The following is a 25723-nucleotide window of genomic DNA, read 5'->3' on the forward strand; positions in this document are numbered from 1 at the left end:
GTTTTTTCTTTTGCCCTACCCAGTTACGTGGGGAGTTTCTTGCCTTTTGGGAGGTCTGAGGTCTTCTGCCAGCCTTCAGTAGGAGTTCTGTAGGAGTTGTTCCACGTGTGGATGTATTTCTGGTGTATCCGTGGGGAGGAAGGCGATCTCCGCGTCTTACTCTTCCGCCATCTTCAAGGTCCCCCCACCAGTTTTGTTTTTGTATACATTCAGCCAGTCTATGTCTTTCAGTTGGAGCACTTAATCCATTTACATTTAAGTGTTTATCAATATGTATATTCCTATTACCATTTTCTTAATTGTTTTGGGTTTGTGATTGTAGGTCTTTTCCTTCTCTTGTGTTTCCTGCCTGGTGAAGTTCCTTTAGCATTTGTTGTAAAGCTGCTTTGGTAGTGCTGAATTCTCTTAGCTTTTGCTTGTCTATACAGGTTTTAATTTCTCTGTTAAATCTGAATGAGATCCTTGTTGGGTAGAGTAATCTTGGTTGTAGGTTTTTCCCCTTCATCACTTTAGATATGTCCTGCTCCTCCCTTCTGGCTTACAGAGTTTCTGCTGAACGATCAGCTGTTAACCTTATGGGGATTCCCTTGTATGTTATTTGTTGTTTTTCCCTTGTTGCTTTTAATACTTTTTCTTTGTATTTAATTTTTGATAGTTTGATTAATATGTGTCTTGGTGTATTTCTCCTTGGATTTATCCTATATAGGACTCTCTGTGCTTTCTGCACTTGATTAACTATTTCCTTTCCCATATTAGGGAAGTTTTCAACTATAATCTCTTCAAATATTTTCTCAGTCCCTTTCTTTTTCTCTTCTTCTTCTGGAACCCCTATAATTAGAATGTTGGTGCATTTAATGTTGTCCCAGAGGTCTCCGAGACTGTTCTCAACTCTTTTCATTCTTTGTTCTTTATTCTGCTCTGCAGTAGTTATTTCCACTATTTTATCTTCCAGGTCACTTATTCATTCTTCTGTCTCAGTTATTCTGCTCTTGATCCCTTCTAGAGAATTTTTAATTACATTTATTGTGTTGTTCATAACTGTTTGTTTGCTCTTTAGTTCTTCTAGTTCCTTGTTAAACGTTTCTTGTATTTTCTCCATTCTATTTCCAAGATTTTGGATCATCTTTACTATCATTTTTCTGAAGTTTTTTTCAGGTAGACTGCCTATTTCCTCTTCATTTGTTAGGTCTGGTGGGTTTTTACCTTGCTCCTTCATCTGCTCTGACTTTCTCTTTCTTCTCATTTTGCTTAACTTACTGTGTTTGGGGTCTCCTTTTCACAGGCTGCAGGTTTGTAGTTCCCGTTGTTTTTGGTATCTGCCCCCAATGGCTAAAGTTGGTTCACTGTGTTGTGTAGGCTTCCTGGTGGAGGGGGCTAGTGCCTGTGTTCTGGTAAATGAGACTGGATCTTGTCTTTCTGGTGGGCAGGTCCACGTCTGGTGCTGCGTTTTGGGGTGTCTGTGGGCTTATTATGATTTTAGGTAGCCTCTCTGCTAATGGGTAGGGTTGTGTTCCTGTCTTGTTAGTTGTTTGGCATAGGGTGTCCAGCACTGTACCTTGCTGGTTGTTGAGTGGAGCTGGGTCTTGGCATTGAGATGGAGATCTATGGGAGACCTTTTGCCATTTGATATTATGTGGAGCCAGGAGTTCTCTGGTGGACCAATGTCCTGAACTTGGCTCTCCCACTCCAGAGGCACAGCCCTAACGCCTGGCTCGGGCACCAAGAGCCAGTCCTCCACACAGCCCAGAATAAAAGGGAGAAAAAAAAGAAAGAAAGGAAGAAGAAGGTAAAATAAAATAAAATAGTTACTAAAATAAAAAATAATTATTAAAAATAATTTTTAAAGTAATTTAAAAAGAGAAAGAAAGAAGAGAGCAACCAAACCAAAAACAAGTCCACCAATGATAACCAGTGCTAAACACTATACTAAGAAACCAAAAAGACGGACAGACAGAACCCTAGGAGAAATGGTAAAAGCAAAGCTATACAGACAAAATCACACACAGAAACATACACAAACACACTCACAGAAGGAGAAAAAGGAAAAAGTACATATATATATCATTGCTCCTAAAGTCCACCTCCTCAATTTGGGATGTTTCAGGTATTCCACAGATGCAGGGTACATCAAGTTGATTGTGGAGATTTAATCCACTGCTCCTGAGGCTGCTGGGAGAGATTTCCCTTTCTCTTCTTTGTTCGCACAGCTCGTGGGGTTCAGCTTTGGATTTAGCCCTGCCTCTGCGTGTAGGTTGCCTGAGGGCATCTGTTCTTCGCTCAGGATGGGGTTAAAGGAGCAGCTGATTGGGGGGCTCTGGCTCGCTCAGGCCAGGGGGACAGAGGGGGACAGAGTATGGGACAAGCCTGCGGCAGCAGAGGCCAGTGTGACATTGCATCAGCCTGTGGCGCGCCGTGTGTTCTCCCGGGGAAGTTGTCCTTGGATCACGGGACTCTGGCAGTGGCGGGCTGCACAGGCTCCCCGGAAGGGAGGTGTGGATAGTGACCTGTGCTCGCACACACACTTCTTGGTGGCAGCAGCAGCAGCCTTAGCGTCTGATGTCCGTCTCTGGGGTCCGCGCTGTTAGCCGCAGCTCGCGCCCATCTCTGGAGCTCCTTTAGCAGCGCTCTTAATCCTCTCTCTTCGCGCAACAGGAAACAAAGAGGGAAGAAAAATTCTCCTGTGTCTTCGGCAGCTCCAGACTTTTTCCTGGACTCCCTCCCGGCTAGCTGTGGCGCATTAGCCCCTTCAGGGTGTGTTCACGCAGCCAACCCCAGTCCTCTCCCTGGGATCTGTCCTCCGAAGCCTGAGCATCAGCTCCCAGCCCCTGTCCGTCCCGGCAGGTGAGCAGACAAGCCTCTTGGGCTGGTGAGTGCTGGTCCGCACCGATCCTCTGTGCGGGAATCTCTCCGCTTTGCCCTCTGCACCCCTGTTGCTGCGCTCTCCTCCGTGGCTCCGAAGCTTCCCCCCTCTGCCACCCGCAGTCTCCGCCCGGGGGGGCTTCCTAGTGTGTGGAAACCTTTCCTCCTTCACAGCTCCCTCCCACTGGTGGAGGTCCCATCCCTATTCTTTTGTCTCTGCTTTTTTTTTTTTTCTTTTGCCCTACCCAGGTACGTGGGGAGTTTCTTGCCTTTTGGGAGGTCCGAGGTCTTCTGCCAGCGTTCAGTAGGTGTCTGTAGGAGTTGTTCCACGTGTAGATGTATTTCTGATGCATCTGTGGGGAGGAAGGTGATCTCCATGTCTTACTCTTCTGCCATCTTCCTCTGTATCCTGTAGATGTGTTTTTGATGTGTTTGTGGGAGGAGATGAGTTCCACATTCTCCTACTCCACCACCTTGACCTCTTGCCTCTAGGCATTTTTGTTGACTCCACACTCTGGTGGCCATTTGAGTTTGGACTCTTGTGCATTACTCTGCCACCTTGGGTAATCTCTCCAAGACTAACAAGAATCCCATGTTACACCAATTACAATGTGGGTTTGCTATTGTTAACAACTGATATAAAAGAGACAGAGAAGGATAATTAACTAATTTCTCCTACATGAAGATCTTGGATAGGAATGGCTAATGTTTTACAAATTAACACTTTAGATAGTTATACACACAACTTGGTAAGAGATGCCTTGCTGGATAATAATTATCTCCAACTATCAGCTGGATTATCAGACTTAATGACATTATTACAAACCCAAGGGAGGGCATTTTGTCAGTAATTTTCTACATTTATGATGTACTGTGATCTTTGCTAGTTCAAATTTTGTATTGCTTTATCTAAGGCTTTAGAAGTATTAATTAAGTTTCACATCTCTAGAGACAGGGAGGTTTCACCATACCTTGTACGTCTGAAGCCACGAAATATTTCACTCATGACCAAGAACAATACCCAAGATACCAAACTTAAGATAAAGCATTCCAAACATTTTCACTTCAAATGCAATTATGACTTTCTTTACAGGAGGGAAAAACATTTTTCATACCATGCATTCGGTTGGACTTCACAAACTCTTTGTCCTCCTTGTCAACACTGAAGGGACGCCAGGTAAACTTCTGAATATTTTCATCAAGATATCTGCTCAGATTCTCATCAAAGACTGTGAATAATAGGTAAAATTCCTTGTCTATTCCTTTCTACAGAGAAGAAAGAAATGAATGTATTAAAGTACAGCTTGGAGGACTTCTTAGCTCTACTTCACTTTCAAAATTAACACACAGTAAATTAGGGTCAATGTCAGCCATAGATTTACTAGGTCATTTTGTAAATCAGGATTCTGATAAATTCATTCTACACCCAACAAAATCATCTTCCTCATTATATCCTTCTCCCTGTCCATGTGACCTCCTCAGAGGAAATAAGTCGTTGCTCAGAAGCTTTCCTTCCCTGTGGTACTCCTATTTTCAGGCTGGTCATCACTGACTTATTTTCCTTACCCTAGACTCCAAGTCCTGGCCTCGGCCTCTCTCTCTGGCCTCATCTCCGTGTATTCACCCCCTAACTTATTCCAGCTACCCTGGCCTTTTGCTCTTCTGTGAAGACACCAACTTCATTCCTGCCTCAGGGCCTTTGTGTGTGCTGTTCCCATTGTCTAGGAGGTTCTCCTAGGTCTTGCCTGGCTCACTCCTTTATTCTGTTCCATTCCCTACACAAACATCACCTCGTCAGAGTGCCCTTCCCCGACCACCCTATACAAAACAGTCACTCATCTTCCATCCTGCCTGCAAACTCACTCACTTTACTTTACCACACTTTACTTTTCTTCATAGCAGTTATCTCCACCTGAAACTATATTTTATTTATGCACTTATATTTTCTGATGTTGCCCCACTGCAATGTAGGTTTTGTGAGAGTAGGGAAGTTTTGGGTCCCTCTCTGTATCCCCAGCTCCAACAAAAATGACTGGAAAAGTAGGCACTCAATAGGTGTTTTTGAGTGAAATAATGAATTCATGTAATCCATGGACTTTGCTATGTTATGTTAATTTGAGTTGATATTCAGGGGTTACCTCCCACTGTGTATATCCTAATCCATCTTTTTTGAGCATGTCTGACCAAACAACATCTTGAACTGCTGAAATCTACTTTTCTTTAAAGCTGAACCAGAGAGGTAACTGTACTTTCTGTCCCTCAACCATCTTCCCTTCTCTAATGTGCTCCCTTCCAATCTACCCTTCATCCTGCTGCCTGCTCCAGAGGGATCCTCAGCAGTGCCATCTGATCATATCTCTCTACTTAATCTGGAGAATACAATCTAAACTCACAGTGATCAGTCCCTGCCTACCTGTTCAGCCTCATCTCTCAGCCCTTCCCTCCTGGCACTTGGACTGAAGTAAGGCCAAGATCCTTGCAGCAATCTGAACTTGCTAGGTACAGCAAGCCTCTGTCCTTTACGCATGTACCCCCTCAACTTTGATGGTCTCCCACTGTAATCCAACTTCAAGGGTCAGCTTAGCTGTCCCACCCCTGTGAAGCATTAACTCTTCATTGAAGATAAGGGTATTCTTTGCTTTATGTTCTTACTATACCTTATGTACACTTACTGCTTTTATCACATGGTGTTTTAGAAAGCAATAATTTAAGATCATTGGCTATGGAAAGAAACAATATAGGCTTAAATTTTTTCAAAATACAATATAAAAAACGGGGGGGGGGGGCGGACAAGGGGTCAAACATATTTTAAAAGATCTTAGGTTCTAGTGCCATTCTGCTTACATGCTGTGAAAACTGGGACAAATGACTTGTCTTCTCTAAGTCCTAATTCCCTCATTTGCAAACTGAGGATATGAGTAGTTCCTACTTCATGTTTTTTTGGAAGGTAAATTAGATACTATAAGTAAAACACTGAACACAACATCTGGCAAATAGTAAGTACTCAATGTTAACTGTTATTAACTGTGATTGCAATTGTCCACAAGATGAGAAGGAACCATTGAAAGGAGTTCACTTGAAGAATCTCATCATCTGAGAGTTATTTGGAATGTAACTGTGTCTATAAAAGTGGGATATTAGCCCAGGAGGTTAGAAGGTAAGTGATAGGACCCTGTATAATGATTAATTTCATGTGCCAACTTGACTGAGCTATAAGGTGCCCAGATATTTGGTCAAACCTTATTCTAATGAGGGTGTGCTTGGATGAGATTAACATTTGATTCAGTAGACTGAGTAAAGCAGATTGCCCTCCTTAATGTGGGTGGGCCTCATCCAGTCAGTTGAAGGCCTTAGCACAACAACAAAACGTCTGACCCCCTCACAAGTAAATGGGGATTCCTCCTGCCTTTTAACTGGAACAACAGTTTTTTCCTGCCTTTGGACTCAAACTCAAACACAGGCTCCTCCTGAGTCTTGAGCCTGCTGGCCTTTTGGGTTTCCTGGGTCTCTTTCTGTGACTCACCTGCAGATCTTGAAACTTGTCATCCTCCAGACTCATGTGAGCTGACTCCTTATAATAGTTTTCTTTCTATCTATATACACATCCTAATGGTTCTTTTTCTCTACAGAACTAGGATTAATGCCAAATATTACAAAATATACCATTTAAATAAATAGTTTGCTATTTCTGCTTGGTAAAGTAATTTAAAATGGTTAAATGGCTGGCTTTTCCTTTTTTCACCAATGTGTTTAATATCATGCAGACATAGCTTGAAATGCTATGCTTTGCCACACTAATCAGTGTGGCTTAATCGAAACTTCTAAGTTGGGACTTGCAAGAAACAATCTACTTGCTTTCTAGTTCCTTTGGTCATAGTGACTAATTTCCAGATTATTGTGTTGAGCTACAGGGGTTCTCAAACCTGGCTGCACATTGGAGTCACCTGGAGATTCTGATTTAATTGGTCTGGAACACCTGAATAAAGGATGTTTACAAGGTCCCCAGGTGATTCCAATGTGTGGCCAAGTTTGAGAAAACTTGCCCCCCCAAAAGATCCCAATTTGCATTTCATATAGATCTCTGAAGCTTCTAGAATCAAAGCAATGCACAGGGAAAGAGACCCACCAAATTTCAGCCACAACAAGCAGAAATCCTGGTTTTCTAGGTGGGCATATGTAACTTTCAGATCTTAAATTTACATTTAAGATCTGAAAATTAAAATTTTAATTACATTAAAATTACCTTAAATTAAAATTCAGATGTTAAATTTAGGAAAAGCAAAATAAAATAAAATCCTCATTTCGTAGAAGTCAATTTCATGAGCAATGAGGAAAAATCACTTTTTGTAACTGACTCTATTAATATTTACTCTCTAGCCATATTACTGATCTCTCTCACATACAACCCTGAGAAGAACTTGGTGACCTTTGATGGCCTACCTGTGTCCCATCAGCATTGAGAATGCCCTTTTTACAGACTAGCAAAGGCCCTACAAGGCCAGAGCTGGTGTCCTTGATTGGCTCAACAGCTGAGAAGTAAAGATAGGTCAGACAGGGGGGATCATCAGCTGTTGGGCTTAAGCTTTCAGGCACCATCCACCTGTATGTGAAAGTTTCACCTGGCTTAACGTGTGCCCCTGGCTTCAGAAATCCTGAGGAGATAAATGAAACTGTTATTCAAAGCAACAGCCAAGAACACTAAACTTGTCACACTGGGTCTTCCAGCCCTGGTATGTCTCTCTCTGATGATGTACTTTGTGGAAGGACAGTTATTTTCACTGTATCCTACCAGGGAAGCCACTGCCACAATCTGCTGTTTCATGAGATAGAAGCTTATATCAAAGGATTATCTTCTTCACAGATTACATTTAAGATCTTCACAGATACTACTTCTTACTCAATTACCAGGTTAGCAAATATTAGAAGAGTGATAATTGCCCATTTATATATTAATATATAAATGTAAATTCATAAAATATCATTGAGTACCTTCCATGTGGAATATATTATACTTGGCCTTGCAGAGAAAACCCCAATAAGTTAAACAAGAGACCTATCTTTAAAGAGTTTGAAATCTAGAAGGTTGAACTAGGAATAGGCCAAATAACTACAAGTTAGAGGAGGTAAGCGAAGGCCCAAGGTAACAAAGCTGATAAATGGCAGGTCTGGGATTCAAATTCAGGGCTGTCTGATTCCAAAGACTTTGCACTTAGCCCTCACATTATATTGCCAGATGAACACATTGAATCTCTCCAACTAGACTGGGGCCAGAGACTTTCTGTATCTTGTCCAGAGCTTGGCAAAAAGGTGCCCAGTACGTTTTCTGAGTTAAACAATAGAAAATGTGGACATTTGCGCTGTCACTAGTGTTCTTCCTGCACACACACAAAAGTCATTGTGAGCATTTTGACCAAGGAAGAGACTGCAGGCACAGGAAATGTTGCTGCAGCAGGGGGAGGAGAGGGTGGGTGTAGAGAGGGGGAATACTCCCTCCATTCCTTCCTTCTCTGTCCCCTCCCCATCACCTGCTCTGGACTGTGACTGGCCTCATACTTGGGCATGAAGAAGTAAGTATCCCAGGAGTCATGATGTCTGTTGTAGTGATGGGGAAGGCTTCCAACGCGACCAGGAGTTTCCCAAAAGCAGTATAATGAATGGAAGGATAATTCCTGCAGCCACTGGGTAGAAGCTGCCTTTATTACATGTAGAGAGCCTGTGCTACATACTCTGTGATTGGGAGAGGCTGTGTATGATGGTAAGCACATAATACTGGTGTTAAATAAATATTTGTCGATAGAGACAAAGCAAAGACCACGTGTAAGATTTTGATTTCAACAAAACATTGGAAATCAGAGTTCCCTTTCAGCCTTCATCCCATCCAAATGCAGCAGAAAAGCTCTCCATCTTAGAGAAGTGGGGGTGACTGTGAAAGTAGATCACTTTGAGATTTATTACATTACTGAGGGAAAAGGAAAAGCATTAACACTTCCTAAGTACCTACTGTGCGCCAGACCCTGTCCTAAATTCTCTCCATCCTTTCCCAAAGCCCTGTGAGGTGAGTGTCATTATCTGCATTTGATAGGTGAGAAGAATAAGGTTCAGAAAGTTGAAATAGCTGCTCAAGCTCACAGGGCTGGTAAGTAAAGGGACCAGGATTTGAACCAGGTCTGTCCAGTTCTAAGTCCTTTGCTCACTCATCCTGTTTCCTACCAAGGCTGAGACTGGGACTTACCATCTACATTTGGGGCTGCATCAGAGGCCTTGTCATAGATCACACCATGAGGCAAAATACTGTAGACCTTGTTGGCTTTGTTAGCAAAGGTCACTAACAGAGTATCACCCACCTCTGCCTTGATGATGGGACCTGAGAAATATTAAGAGAAGGAGAGGTAAGAGGAAGAAAAGAGAGAAGTGGATAGGAGCAGGAGAAGAGTCATTCCATGTTAGGTGTGCATGTCCTACTAAAACATTTCCCCTGTTCAAAACATGACAGATGGTTTCACTGTACCAAGAATTCCAAGGTGGGCTTCTGCCTCAGAGAGTCTTTTTCTTCGAGTAAAAGTTGCATCAACATACTCTATATACTGAGCCTTCCAATATTTTCCTCCTATTCTGTTGTCCCCTTGTGTAAAGTAGAGCTCAGAGTCACTGTGGAAAGAATAGGAAGTTAGCTGAGATTACACTTCTGCATATCCACCAAGTGCCTTAATTATGGAGCTTTATTGTATTGCCTTTAGCCCATTTATCCACGCTTATCTCCGGAAAAGATAGCACAGTCTTCAACAAAGTTCCCAGGAATAGTCAACCAGCCTTAAAAGTCTTCAGAAGCTGTTTGGTGCTCAAGCTCATTTCTCTCTTAGACATTGTACTTTCTTCCCCAGATGTCCAAGCAAGTGAAGAAGGCACAGGCAAACTCCTTCATTATCAATATTGGTGTCCCAGAATGGTGTCCTACAAAGTAACCAAGAGCTAACTGGTTTCTTTGCAGAATAAGCATCCCTCTATCTCTTGCTGATGTCAATATGAATAGACCCTGCATAGAGTATGCTCTGATATCTGGCATGATTAAGGAATGGAGCGTCTAGTTAATCAAATAATTTAATCAATGGAATTACCATACAAACTATATACATGAAATACCAAATTTCAAAGTTGTGAAATACGATGATATAACATCCAATTAGTACTATCTCTATTCTATTTCTGTCAATCATGCCATCACTCTTGCAGATGTGCAGGCTTTGTCTTCTTTTTCTGCCTCAACTCCTTATCCTGTTCATCCTGACTTTGCAACCTTTTATTTTGCACCCTTCCTTTTCTTCACCTTCATTTCTCCATCTTTTCCTTTCCTTTCTTCCCCCGGTCACAACCCCAGTACAGGCATGTCCTCCTCACCTTGTGCTTGGACCATTATATAAACCTCCTAACTGTGCACGCAGCATCCTCTATCTCACATTGGCTCACTCTTTTTTTTTTTTTTTTACCTTTTTTAAAATTGCATTTTTTTGAATTTTTTTTATATAGCAGGTTCTTATTAGCTATCTATTTTATACATATTAGTGTATATATGTCAGTCCCAATCTCCCAATTCATCCCACCCCCGCCCCCCGCAGTTTTCCCCCCTTGGTGTCCATACATTCAATTTTTTTCTCAGCATACACACTACTACTACATTAATCTTCAAAATAGTAATTTTTATTGTCATTTTACTTGCTCCAAAATCTTCAGTTGCTTCCAATTGCCAATCAAGTAAAGTTCAACTGATTGGAGGACCTCTGCAATGGATATCCAGTTTGCCCCAATTCTCTCTGCATTGCTCTATGTGAGTGCCCGTTCCCCATGCAAATCCTCCACACCAGGCATTCACTCTCTGATCTAATCACTCTGCTTTATGGCAGATGCTTTGCATTAACCCCTGCATCTAAAATTTCCCTCTCTTTACAATTCACTTATATAAATTCTACCATTATTTAAGACCCTACTTAAGTTCCACTTCCTCCGTGAAGTCTTTCTGGTTATCGTAGCTCTCTCTGAATGTGCAGAGAATTCACTGTCTGGACAACTCATCTAAATCTTATTTGTAACTTGCAAAATCACTTGTCTTCTCCCGTGCATTCAGCATCTTTCTCTACCTGAGACTGGGAACATTGTCTTAGACCTCCCTGGATCCCTTATGTCACTTAGTACATTGTGCTGTCACATATTACATTAAATATTGATTGAATATAGCTTAATATTTCATATTTTATAAGGAGCTTCTGAATTCTGGAAGGCTTCTAAGAAATAATTTTCAATGTTAATTTTCATTATTTTGTTTATGGAGAAATACTGGTCAATAGAGAATGTTCATATCAAAGAGTTTTTCGTATATGGTCCACACAAATTCTTTAGGCAAGCCTCAAGTGCATTGGTTTGGTGGAAGAATGAATGAATGAATGAAATTTACAATGAAAGAAACAAAGGGTATCTTATTGACCACAAAGACAATTTTTAAAACACTCCCTCAAACATTAAAAGGATTATAGGATAGATTCTTGCTGGGGATGCGGGCCCAGATGGCCGCAGGAAGCCAAGGATACAGCATTACATTTAATCTTCATGTCTCTATAGGCTCCTCTTGGCTGTGACAATTTCTCATACTTCCCTCATTTTTGGTGACTTTGAAAATGTTGAGGAGTACTGCCCTGTTCTAAACCCTCAGAGTCTTCTGCTTCAGTTGGCAGAAAGGGAAAAAGACGGTGGAGGAGGCACTTCAGATTCATAAAAACCCCAGCTTAGAGGAAGTAATAGCTTGGAAAATTTTGAACATTAAATAATACATGCTACTGGATTGTGAGGGAAAGAGTGAATTTAAAGAGAAACCTTGGGGGAGACCTTCAAGATGGCGGAGGAGTAAGACGTGGAGATCACCTTCCTCCCCACAAATATATCAGAAACATCTACATGTGGAACAACTCCGACAGAACACCTACTGAATCCTGGCAGAAGACCTCAGACTTCCCAAAAGGGTCTTGCTGCTCCATTCGGGTGTCAGGCCTGTGCCTCTGAGGTGGGAGAGCTTAGTTCAGGACATTGGTCCACCAGAGACCTCCTGGCTCCACATAATATCAAATGGCAAAAGGTCTCCCATAGATCTCCATCTCAATGCCAAGACCCAGCTACACTCAATGACCAGCAAGCTACAATGCTGGACATCCTATGCCAAACAACTAGCAAGACAGGAACACAACCCCACCCATTAGCAGAGAGGCTGCCTAAAATCATACTAAGGTCACAGACACCCCAAAACACACCACCAGATGCGGTCATGCCCACCAGAAAGACAAGATCCAGCCTCATCCTCCAGAACACAGTCATTAGTTCCCTCCACCAGGAAGCCTACACAACCCACTGAGCCAACCTTAGCCACTGGGGGCAGACACCAAAAACAATGAGAAGTATGAACTTGCCGCCTGTGAAAAGGAGACCCCAAACACAGTAAGTCAAGCAAAATGAGAAGACAGAGAAACACACAGCAGGTAAAGGAGCAAGGTAAAAACCCACCAGACAAAACAGATGAAGAGAAAATAGGTAGTCTACCTGAAAAATAATTCAGAGTAATGAGAGCAAAGATAATCCAAAATCTTGGAAATAGAAAGGAGAAAATACAAGAAACGTTTAACAAGGACCTAGAAAAACTAAAGAGCAAACAAACAATGATGAACAACACAACAAACAAAATTAAAATTCTCTAGAAGGAATCAATAGCAGAATAACTGAGGCAGAAGAACAGAAAAGTGACCCGGAAGATAAAATAGTGGAAATAACTACTGCAGAGCAGAATAAAGAAAAAAGAATGGAAAGAAGTCAGGACCATCTCAGAGACCTCTGGGACAACATTAAACACAACAACATTCGAATTATAGGGCTCGCAGAAGAAGAAGAGAAGAGAAAGGGACTGAGAAAATATTTGAAGAGATTATAGCTGACAACTTCCCTAATATGGGAAAGGAAATAGTTGATCAAGTCCAAGAAGTGCAGAGAGTCCCATACAGGATAAATCCAAGGAGAAACATGCAAAGACACATATTAATCAAACTATCAAAAATTAAATACAAAGAAAAAATATTAAAAGCAGCAAGGGAAAAACAACAGATAACATACAAGGGAATCCCCATAAGGTCAACAGCTGATCTTCCAGCAGAAACACTGCAAGCCAGAAGGGAGTGGCAGGACATATTTAAAGTGATGAAAGGGAAAAACCTACAACCAAGTTTACTCTACCCAGCAAGGATCTCATTCAGATTCAATGGAGAAATTAAAAACTTTACAGACAAGCAAAAGCTAAGAGAATTCAGCACTACCAAACCAGCTTTATAACAAATGCTAAAGGAACTTCTCTAGGCAGGAAACACAAGAGAAGGAAAAGACCTACAATCACAAACCCAAAACAATTAAGAAAATGGTAATAGGAACATACATATCGATGACTACCTTAAATGTAAATGGATTAACTGTTCCCACCAAAAGACATAGACTGGCTGAATGGATACAAAAACAAGACCCATATATATGCTGTCTACAAGAGACCCACTTCAGACCTGGGGACACATACAGACTGAAAGTGAGGGGATGGAAAAAGATATTCCATGAAAATGGAAATCAAAAGAAAGCTGGAGTAGCAATTCTCATATCAGACAAAATAGACTTTAAAATAAAGACTATTACAAGAGACAAAGAAGGACACTACATAATGATCAAGGGATCGATCCAAGAAGAAGCTATAACAATTGTAAATATTTATGCACCCAACACAGGAGAACCTCAATACATAAGGCAAAGGCTAACAGCCATAAAAGGGGAAATCAACAGTAACACAATTATCGCAGGAGAATTTAACACCCCACTTTCACCAATGGACACATCATCCAAAATGAAAATAAAGAAGGAAACACAAGCTTTAAATGATACATTAAACAAGATGGACTTAATTGATATTTATAGGACATTCCATCCAAAAACAACAGAATACACCTTCTTCTCACGTGCTCATGGAACATTCTCCAGGATAGATCATATCTTGGGTCACAAATCAAGCCTTGGTAAATTTAAGAAAATTGAAATCACATCAAGTATCTTTTCTGACCACAATGCTATGAGACTAAATATCAATTACAGGAAAAAATCTGTAAAAAATACAAATACATGGAGGCTAAAGAGTACACTACTTAATAACCAAGAGATCACTGAAGAAATCAAAAAGTACCTAGAAACAAAGGACAATGAAAACACGATGACGTAAAATCTATGGGATGCAGCAAAAGCAGTTCTAAGAGGGAAGATTATAGTGATACAATCCTACGTGAAGAAACAAGAAACATCTCAAATAGACAACCTAACCTTACACATAAAGCAATTAGAGAAAGAACAGAAAAACCCCAAAGTTAGCAGAAGGAAAGAAATCATAAAGATCAGATCAGAAATAAATGAAAAAGAAATGTAGGAAACAATAGCAAAGATCAATAAAACTAAAAGCTGGTTCTTTGAGGAGATAAACAAAATTGATAAACCATTCACCAGACTCATCAAGAAAAAAAGGGAGAAGACTCAAATCAATAGAATTAGAAATGAAAAAGGAGAAGTAACAACTGACACTGCAGAAATACAAAGGATCATTAGAGATTACTACAGGCAACTCTATGCCAATAAAATGGACAAACTGGAAGAAATGGACAAATACTTAGAAAAGCACAACCTTCTGAGACTAAACCAGGAAGAAATAGAAAATATAAACAGACAAATCACAAGCACTGAATTTGAGACTGGGATTAAAAATCTTCCAACAAACAAAAGCCCAGGACCAGATGGCTTCACAGGCAAATTCTATCAAACATTTAGAGAAGAGCTAACACCTATCGTTCTCAAACTCTTCCAAAATATAGCAGAGGGAGAAACACTCCCAAACTCATTCTACGAGACCACCATCAGCCTGATACCAAAGCCAGAAAACATCTCACAAAGAGAGAAAACTACATGCCAATATCACTGATATGAACACATATGCAAAAATCCTCAACAAAATACTAGCAAACAGAATCCAAAAGCACATTAAAAGGATTATACACCATGATCAAGTGGGGTTTATACCAGAAATGCAAGGATTCTTCAATATGCGCAAATCAATCAATCTGATACACCATATTAACAAATTGAAGGAGAAAAACCATAAGATCATCTCAATAGATGCAGAAAAAGCTTTTGACAAAATTCAACATCCATTTATGATAAAAACCCTCCAGAAAGTAGGCATAGAGGGAACTTACCTCAACATAATAAAGGCCATATATGACAAACCCACAGCCAACATCCTCCTCAATGGTGAAAAACTGAAAGCATTTCCACTGAGATCAGGAACGAGGCAAGGCTGCCCACTCTTACCACTATTATTCAACATAGTTTTGGAAGTTTTAGCCACAGCAATCAGAGAATTAAAATAAATAAAAGGAATCCAAATCAAAAAGGAAGAAGTAAAGCTGTCACTGTTTGCAGATGACATGATACTATACATAGAGAATCCTAAAGATGTTACCAGAAAAGTACTAGAGCTAATCAGTGATTTTGGTAAAGTAGCAGGATACAAAATTAATGCACAGAAATTTCTTGCATTCCTACATACTAATGATGAAAAATCTGAAAGAGAAATTAAGGAAAGACTCCCATTTACCATTGGAACAAAAAGAATAAAATACCTAGGAATAAACCGACTGAAGGAGACAAAAGACCTGTATGCAGAAAACCATAAGACACTGATGAAAGAAATTAAAGATGATACAAACAGATGGAGAGATATACCATTTTCTTGGATTAGAACTAGAACAAAAAATTTCACAATATGTATGGAAACACAAAAGACCCCAAATAGCCAAAGCAATCTTGAGAAAGTAAAATGGAGCTGGAGGAATCAGGCTCCCTGATTTCAGACTATACTACAAAGCTACAGTAATCAAGACAGTCTGGTACTGGCACAAAAACAGATATATACATCAGTGGAACAGTATAGAAAGCTCAGAGTTAAACCATGCACATCTGGTCACCTTATTTTTGATAAAGGAGGCATAAACTTACCATGGAGAAAAGACAGCCTCTTCAATAAGTGGTGCTGGGAAAACTAGACAGCTACATGTAAAAGAATGAAATTAGAACACTCCCTAACACCATACACAAAAATAAACTCAAAATGAGTTAAAGACCTAAGTGTAAGGCCAGACACTCTAAAACTCTTAGCAGAAAACATAGGCAGAATACTCTATGACATAAATCACAGCAAGATCCTTTTTCACCCACCTCCTAGAGAAATGGAAATAAACCAATGGGACCTAATGAAACTTAATAGCTTTTGCACAGCAAAGGAAACCATAAACAAGATAAAAGGCAACCCTCAAAATGGGAGAAAACATTTGCAAATGAAGCAATTGACAAATGATTTATCTCCAAAATTTGCAAGCAGCTCATGCAGCTCAATATCAATAAAAACAAACAACCCAATCAAAAATGGGCAGAATACCTAAATAGACATTCCTCCAAAGAAGATATACAGATTGCCAACAAACACATGAAAGGATGCTCAACATCACTAGTCATTAGAGAAATGCAAATCAAAACTACAATGAGGTATCACCTCACACCAGTCAGAATGGCCATCATCAAAATATCTACAAACAATAAATGCTGGAAAGGGTGTGGAGAAAAGTGAGCCCTCTTGCACTGTTGGTGGTAATGTAAGTTGATAGAGCCATTATGGAGAACAGTATGAAGGTTCCTTAAAAAACTAAAATAGAACTACCATACGACCCTGCAGTCCCACTACTGGGCATATACCCTGAGATAACCATAATTCCCAAAGAGTCATGTACCACAGTGTTCATTGCAGCTCTATTTACAATAGTCAGGACGTGGAAGCAACCTAAGTGTCCATCAACAGATGAATGGATAAAGAAGATGTGGCTTATATATACAATGGAATATTACTGAGCCATAAAAAGAAACGAAATTGAGTTATTTGTAGTGAGGTGGATGGACCTAGAGTCTGTCATACACAGTGAAGTAAGTCAGAAAGAGAAAAACAAATACTGTATGCTAACACATACATATGGGATCTAAAAAAAAAAAGGTTATGAAGAACCTAGGGGCAGGACAGGAATAAAGACGTGGACGTAGAGAATTGACTTGAGGACATGGGGAGGGGGAAGGGTAAGATGGGACAAAGTGAGAGAGTGGCATGGACATATATACACTACCAAGTGTAAAATAGGTAGCTAGTGGGAAGCAGCCACATAGCACAGGGAGATCAGCTCGGTGCTTTGTGACCACCTGGAGGAGTGGGATAGGGAGTGTGGGAGGGAGACACAAGAGGGAGGAGATATGGGGATATATGTATAGCAGATTCACTTTGTTATAAAGCAGAAACTAAAACACCACTGTAAAGCACTTATATTCCAATAAAGATGTTAAAAAAAAAGGATTGTAGGATAAGAGCAATACTTGTTGGTATCACACTGTACATTTTATAATGCTTTCACAGACATCTTTGCATATGATTCTACAATAAGAAGTCACAGGAGTCTGCATCCACTTAATGAATTGTTCGATTCAATTTGAAAAAATAGTATATGCTGCGGGAGCCAAGAGAAAATTATTCAGGTGTCAGGGGAGGCTTTACTTAAGAGGTGACATTAGAGTTAGAGTTTGAAGGAAAAAATGGCATTATACTGGACAGGGAGAAAAAGGAATTCTGTGTAGTGGGGGCTTAAGTTATATCAGGCTGTTCTTGAGCCAAAAAGGTTAACCTTCCTTGACTAGTTCATCTCCAATGAAAGAGAGTCCTGCTGGGACTTCCCTGGTGGTCCAGTAGTTAAGACCCTGTGTTTCCATGCAGGAGGCACGGGTTGGACCCCTGGTCAGGGAACTAAGATCCCACATGCTGCGTGGTGGCCAAAACAAAACAAAACAAAAAGAGAGAGTCCTGCCATATTCCCTTTTCAAAACTGTCTGCTTCATATGTGCAAGCACCTTACTCTCTTCTGTGTCAGCTTAGTATTTCCCATGGCATTTAACGTTGCAGCTTGCACACAGCAGATGTTCATAAAATGTTTGATGAATAAATGAATCTAGTGCTTTGATTTAGCCAACAAATCATGAAGCAATAAATACTCCTCCATGTCTCAGCTGTACACATTACAGGGCTCAGAGCTCCTTAAGTGAAGCCATTATGCTATCTATGCAGTATATGCTCATAAGAGCAGTGCCTCGCCTACAAATGAGATCACAGCGAAAAGCCTAATCGATGCCTCTCTTATGAGAGACTTAGCAACACCAGCAAAGAGAGCTTACCTGCCAGAGGCATTTAGGGGAAGACCACTGAATTTGTTATAGCCTTGAGGACCATAATCCCAAAGAATTTTTTCAGCTGCTATAAAATAGTGCTTCTGTTGACCCTTCATCTTGGGGTGAAAAATACCACTTTTGCAGTTACCAACATTGTATTGCCCCAGCATGCCAGCTGCAGAAGAGAGGAAAGCCATGAGCCAAGGTATAAACGCTCCGAAAGAAATCATACAGGAAAAGAATGATAGATTTGACTTCATGAACATTTAAAACTTTTGTACGGAAAACAGGACCGTAAACAAAGTTAAAAGTAAAAAATAAACAGTGGGTAGGGGGATATTTTAGCACATATGACAAAAGATTAATATGTAAATACCTTTTATAAATAAGAAAGAAAAAAGTAAATATCCCAATAGAAAATGTGCAAGGGACATTTATAGGTTATTCACAGAAGAAATACTACTGACCCATGAACAAGAAAAAAGAAAAGTTCAACCTTAATAGTAATCAAGTGATACTGTTGTTCATTTATGAGATTGGTAAAGACCAGAAAGACTAGTAATTATCAGTGTTGTCAGATGAACAGGGAAAAGGGAATGCTCACACACTATGAGTGAAGAGTAACAATTTCTAAAGGAGAATTCGGCCATATATGTCCATAGCTTAAAAAAAATTAAACTCTTCAACCCAGGAATTCTAAATCTAGTAGTTTTTCCAAGGAAATGTCAGACAAAGTACAAACATTTCTATAAATTGATGTTTATGAGTGTTTAGCAAAAAATAGGGAAAATATAAGTGTTAATAAAGACTGTTGGTTAAGTAAATTGTAATCTCCTTACAAAGGACACTGGAAGGATTAACAACGATGTAGTAGATCTATATTCACTGACATATAAATTTATTTCTGGTATATTAAAAAGTGGAAAAGGGCAGTATTAATAGGTTGATTTCATTTTATATATAACATAAGCATTTATATATTAAGGTCTAGAAAATAGGAAGGATATTCATCAAAATGTGACACCATTATCTCTAGAGGTAATTACTAATTTTAAAATTGAATTATACGTATCTTCTAATTTTTAAACATTTTTTATGAGGCTATGGACAATTTAGGAAACATTGTATTTCAGTAACGTATTCCAGCTTATATCCACAACTACTGGCCACATTTAGCAATCTTACTAATCTCAAATGGCTGCTAATGCCTTGATTAGTTTCTTCTCAGATTTAGGGATCGTGTGTGGAGAACATTTACGATTTACCCTTTTAGGGAGTTTCAGGTATACCACACAGTATTGTTGACTGTAGTCACCATGGGGTATATTAGATCTCCAGAACCCATTCATCTTGCATAACTGAAACTCTGTATTCTTTGAGCTCTCAAGTGTTCTCACCACCATCACAACAAAAATGTTTAACTACGTGAAGTAATAGATATATTAATTGCTTGAGTGTAAGGTAATCACACCTTACAAGTATAGCAAAACGTCAAGTTGTACCTCTTAAATACATACAAATCCTATTTGTCAATTATACCTCAATAAAGCTGGGGGTAGGAGCAGGGAAGAATAGTAGCTTTGTCTTGTTCATCTTTGTCTTCCCAGGAGAGTGTCTTATACATATTAACTGAGCAGCTCAACATTTGCTGAATTGAATTTAACTGGAATAACCCAGTGGACAAATGTGAGGTTTGCTTAAGGTTTTTGGGAACAAAAATATGTTATGAAAGCAGCCCTGAAGAGCTGATTCCCTGACTTCATAGTGACTGTGTGTAGTTAGTCAGTATCCAAGTGGAATCACACACCATTTCTTCTATGTTTATCCCGTTGACACATTTTCTTTTTATATTCTTGTTTTTACCATGTTAGGCCAAACTTTTAATATGTCATAACTCTAATGTTGCCAATGCTTCTTAACTGGCATCCAGTAGCCAGAGTCTCTCCATTGTGTCCTTTCTGCACACAGACATCATATTTATCTTCCTAAACCACTGCACTGATTATGTCACTAGTGTGCCTAAGGATCTAGAAGGACTTACTCTTGCCTTCTAGACAATCCTTAGTCTTGCCATTCAAAGATGCTTGCCTGGGGCCCATTCTGCCTCTCTAAGGCTTCTCCTTCATCACTCCTCTGACATGAGCCTAAGGTCCAGCTAAGTAAAGACCTATTCCCAAGGAACCTGAACCAAATCATTCAACAGGTATTTGTCAACAAATGTTTATCATTCATCTTTCATAGGATTTTGTACCTATCATTGCATTGTGTCTCAGTATAAGGAAGAATGTTCTCACAGAGCAGCCCAGAGATGAAACAAGCTGCTACAATTACTAGGTTGGGATTAACATATACACACTACTATATATAAAATAGGTAATCAACAAGGACCTACTGTATAGCACAGGGAACTATACTCAATACTCTGTAATAACCTATATAGGAAAAGAATCTGAAAAAGAATAGATATAAGAATATGTATAACTTACTTTGCTGTATACCTGAAACTAACACATTGTAAATCAAATATACTCCAATATAAAATAAAATAAAAATTTTAAAAAGAGATGTCCAAAAGAGAATTCAAGAATTGGATGGGGGATTGGTCCAGATTATCTATAAATTCCTTTTCAGTGCTAAAAATTTATTATTCTATTTACAATTGCCCATGTGTTTTTCCCAGCTCATGTTGCTTCCTCTGCCTGGAAAACCTTTTTCCCCTTCTTCATCTATCAAATTCCTAACATTTAGAGGCTCAGATTAGGGACCACCTCCTCAGGAAGCCTCTCTGCTCCAGCAAAGTGATAGAGCACTTAAAGGGCATTTATCATTCTGCCTCAGGTTTTATTCATTTTGTAAATGTCTAACTATATGTAACTACTAGATTCCAGGTTCATAGAAGGTCTTATCATTTCTTTCAACCACCTCTTACCTGGTTCATAGGGGTGTGATTAATAAATACCTGTTGATAAGATGCCAAATAGACATTATACACTTTTCCTATGTTTAATATTTAATTAAATATAACACGTACAAGAATCTATTCAACAGCAGGCACTGAATGAGCACCATTGATTGCGTGGTTTAATTGTACCATTGTAAGCATCTCTACACTGGTCTCTGTCCTTTTTACCTTGAAAGTGATCACTGACTTGGCAGGTTATCATCCACTTCCCAGGATTCTCAACTATCATTTCTGTTGTCAGGAAGGTGGCTGGGAAGAGGTTGACGACATCAGTCCGATGGCCTCTGCTGATGAAGGTGTTACCATAAAAATAGATGGAATGGATGTCTATCTCATTCCCCATTCCAAACAGGTGCCAGGACACTGATTCACCAGCACACATATCAGGCTCGGGGAAGTTTCCAAAGAGGTATCCATTGAGCGCTGAAAAACAGAAACACTAGTGGAAAAGATTCCCCTGCAGAGGCGAGCAGATCCAGAAGAAATGGTAACACATGCTCCAGCACAGTTGAAAATTAGCACAGATTATTGCTTGTAATGTTTTTGTGCAGAAAGGCATGATTTCTTTGGTAAAATACAGTCCCAGAAAGGAATGAAAAGCATTAGTCTTTTCAAGAGAAAAGCACTCAATAAAAGTGATCAGCAACATGCAAACAGCCTTCGAGCTGTTATGTGAACACAATGAGATCAAGAGCAAACAAAAGCACTGTTCATACTTCCAGGACAGCTTGGCCATCTCTTACCTCCATCTCTATTTACATATTTACCTTCCCCACCAGATCTGTTCCTTGTAATTAGAAACCCTGTCTTACCTCACAGCGGGAAAGCTGACACATAGTAGCTACTTAAATGACAAAAGCATGCAGCAAGAAGAAAAGGAAAAGAACTGATTAGAAGGGACTTATGAGACATGTTAACTTTTTTTGCCATTTCTCCCATCCCCATCCCCTGCCTCTTTAACCACCAATTTGTTCTCTGGATCTATGAACTTGGTTTTGGGGGTTTTGTTTGTTTGTTTGTTTGTTTGCTTAGATTCCACATATAAAAGAGGTCTTTCAATATTTGCCCTCCGTGTCTGACTTATTTCACTTAGCATAATGCCCTAAAAGTCCACCATGCTGTTGCAAATGGCGAGATTTCATTCTTTTTTATGGCTGAATAATATTCTATTATTATATACCACAATTTCTTTATCCATTCATCCATCAATGGACACTTAGGCTGTTTCCATATATTGGCTATTGTAAATAAAGCTGCAATGATCATGGGGGGGTGCATATATCTTTTTGAATTAGTGTTTTCATTTTCTTCAGATAAATACCCAGGAGCAAAATTTCTGGATCATATGATAAGCTTATTTTTAGTTTGTTTAAGGAAACTCCATACTGGTTTTCATAGTGGTTGTACCAATTTACACTTGTTATTTCTTCTCTTTTTGATAATAGCCATTCTAACAGGTATGAGGTGATATCTTGTGGGGTTTTTTGTTTGTTTGTTTTTAATATTTATTTATTTATTTGGCTGTGCCAGGTCTTAGTTGCAATGTGTGGGATCTTGTTTTTTTTTTTCTTTTTCCTTAGTTGCAGCATGCATGTGGGATCTAGTTCCCTGACCAGGGATTGAACCTGGGCCCCCTGCATTGGGAGCTCAGAGTCTTAACCACTGGACCACAGGGAATTCCCTCTCACTGTGGTTTTGATTTGCATTTCCTGATGAGTAATGATGTTGAGCATCTTTTCACATAACTATTGGCCATCTCTATTTCTTCTTTAGAAATATGTCTATTCAGACCTTCTGCTCATTTAAAAAAAATAAGATTGTTTGGCTTTTTGCTATTGAGTTGTATGAGTTCTTTATATATTTGGATATTAGTTTCTTGTCAGATATACAATATACAAATATTTTCTCCCATTCAGTCAGTTGTCTTTTCATTTCGTTGATGGTTTCCTTTGCTGTGCAGAAGTTTTTAGTTTGATGTAGTCCCACTTGTTTATTTTTGCTTTTGTTGCTTTTGCTTTTGGTGTCAGGTTTAAAAAATCATTACCAAGACCTATGTCAAGGAGCTCACCACCTATGTTTTCTTCTAGGAGTTCTAGAATTTCAGATCTTATACTCAAGTCTTTAATCCAATTTGAGTTAATATTTGTGTATGTGTGTAAGACAGCGGTCCAGCTTCATTCTTTTGTATATGGCTGTTCAATTTTCCCAACACCATTTATTGAAGAGACTGTCCTTTTCCGCCTGTATATTCTTACATGGGTTTATTTCAGGGCTCTCTATTCTGTTCCATTGATCTCTGTGTCTGTTTTTATGTCAATATCATACTGTGTTAATTACTATGGCTTTGTAATATCATTTAAAATCAAGGATCACAATGCCTCTAGCTTTGTTCTTTCTCAAGATTGTTTTGGCTATTCAGGGCCTTTTGTGGTTCCATACAAATTTTTGGATTGTTCTATTTCTGTAAAAAATACCATTGGGATTTTAATAGAGATTGCATTGTGACTATAGATTGCTTTGGGTAGTATGAACATTTTAACAATATTAATTCATTCAATCCATGGATACAGAATATCTTTCCATTTATTTGTGTCTTCTTAAATTTTTTTTATTAATGTCATAATTTTCAATATATGTTTTTTTCACCTCCTTGGTTAAATTTACTCCTAGGTATTTTATTCCTTTTGAGGCAGTTGTAAGTGAGATTGTTTTCATAATTTCTCTTTCTGATAATTCATTATTAGTGTAAAGAACTGCAACAGATTTTTGTGTATTGATTTTATATCCCTCAAATTTACTTATTCGTTCTAACAGTTTTTTGGAGCCTTTAAGGTTTTCTATATATAGTATCCTGTCATCCGCAAATAATGACAGTTACTTCTTCCTTTCGGATTTGGATGAATTTATTTCTTTTCCTTCCCTAATTGCTCTGGCTTGGACTTCCAATGCTATGTTGAATAAAAGTGGCAACAGTGCACATCCTTCTCTTGTTCCTGATATTAGAGGTTTCGCTTTCAGCTTTTCACCATTGAGTATAACGTTAGCTGTGGGCTTGTCATATATGGTCTTTATTATGTTGAGGTATGTTCCCTTTATACTCTCTTTGTTAAGAGTTTTTATTATAAATGGATGTTGAATTTTGTCAAATGCTTTCTTTGTGTCTATTGTGATGATCATATGATTTTTATCCTTCATTTTTTACTGTGGTATATCACCTTAATGGATTTGTGGAAGCTGAACCATATTTTCATGGTTAAAATCCGATGGATTAATAAATCCCACTTAATCACAGTGTATGAACCTTTTAATGTATTGTTGAATTTGGCTTGCTGATATTTTGTTGAGGACTTTTGCATCTGTGTTCATCAGGAATATTGGCCTGTATTTTTTGTTTTTCTGTGTGGCATCCTTGTCCACTTTTGGTATCAGCATGATGCTGGCTTCATAAAACATGTTTGGAAGAGTTTCTCCCTCTTCTATTTTTTAGAAGATTTTGGGAAGAATTGGTATTAATTCTTCTTTGAATGTTTGGTGGAATTAACCAGTGAAGCCATCTGTTTCCTGGACTTTTGTTTGTCAGAAGGTTTTTAATTACTGATTCAATCTCCTTGCTAGTATCAGTCTGTCAGATTCTATTTCATCCTGATTCAGTCTTGGTAGGTTGTATGGTCCTTATCCATTTCTTATAGGTTATCCAATTTGTTGGCATATACTTGTTCATAGTAGTCTCTTATGATCCTTCTTATTTCTGTGGTGTCAGTTATAATATCTCATCTTTCATCTCTGATGTTATTTATTTGAGACCTTTCTCTTTTTTTCTTAGTGAGTCTAGTTTAATGTTTGTTAATTTTGCTGGTCTTCTCAAAGAACCAGATATTAGTTTTATTGATGTTTTTTATTGTCTTTTTAGTATCTATTTCACTTATTTCTGCTCTAATCTTTGCTATTTCCTTCCTTCTAGTAACTTTGGGCTTAATTTGTTCTTTTTCTAGTTCTTTGAGGTGTACAGTTAGGTTGCTTACTTGAAACTTTTTTTGTTTCTTGAGGTAGGCATTTATCACTATGAACTTCCCTCTTAGAACTGCTTTTGCTGCATCCCACAAATTTTGATATATTACATTTCCATTTTCATTTGTTTCAAGTTTTTAAAAAATTTCTCTTTTGATTTCTTCTTCAATATGTTGGTTGTTCAGTAACATGCTGTTTAATCTCCACATGTTTGTTTAAACAGTTAAACAGTTTTTTAAACAGTTTTCTTCATGTAATTTCTAGTTTCACATCATTGTGGTCAGAAAAGATGCTTGATATAATTTCAATCCTCTTAAATTTATTTATTAAGACTTGTTTTATGGCCTAACATATCTATCTTGGAAAATGTTCCATGTGCACTTGAGAAGAATGTGTATCCTGTTGTTTTTGGATGGAATGTTCTATAAGTATCTGCTAAGTCCATCTGATCTAACATATTGTTTAGGGCTAAAGTTTCCTAACTGATTTTCTTTCTGGATACTTACATTGATATAAGTGGGGTATTAAAGT

At 38.8% G+C, this 25723-nt stretch overlaps 1 protein-coding gene across 1 annotated transcript in view; it reads right to left on the bottom strand.

The window, feature by feature from the left end:
- HEPHL1 (hephaestin like 1) overlaps positions 1-25723 on the bottom strand; it is a 102139-nt gene that overhangs the window by 44780 nt on the left and 31636 nt on the right. Inside the window, exons 5-10 of the mRNA XM_032639650.1 lie at positions 21353-21607; positions 18229-18397; positions 9368-9507; positions 9092-9223; positions 7300-7511; positions 3975-4125 (exon numbers count right to left, since the gene is read on the bottom strand). Of these exons, the coding sequence (XP_032495541.1) occupies positions 3975-4125; positions 7300-7511; positions 9092-9223; positions 9368-9507; positions 18229-18397; positions 21353-21607 (1059 nt within the window). The remainder of the gene's footprint in view (positions 1-3974; positions 4126-7299; positions 7512-9091; positions 9224-9367; positions 9508-18228; positions 18398-21352; positions 21608-25723) is intronic.

Source organism: Phocoena sinus, chromosome 8 (genome assembly GCF_008692025.1).
Source record: "Phocoena sinus isolate mPhoSin1 chromosome 8, mPhoSin1.pri, whole genome shotgun sequence".
NCBI classification, from domain to species: domain Eukaryota; kingdom Metazoa; phylum Chordata; class Mammalia; order Artiodactyla; family Phocoenidae; genus Phocoena; species Phocoena sinus.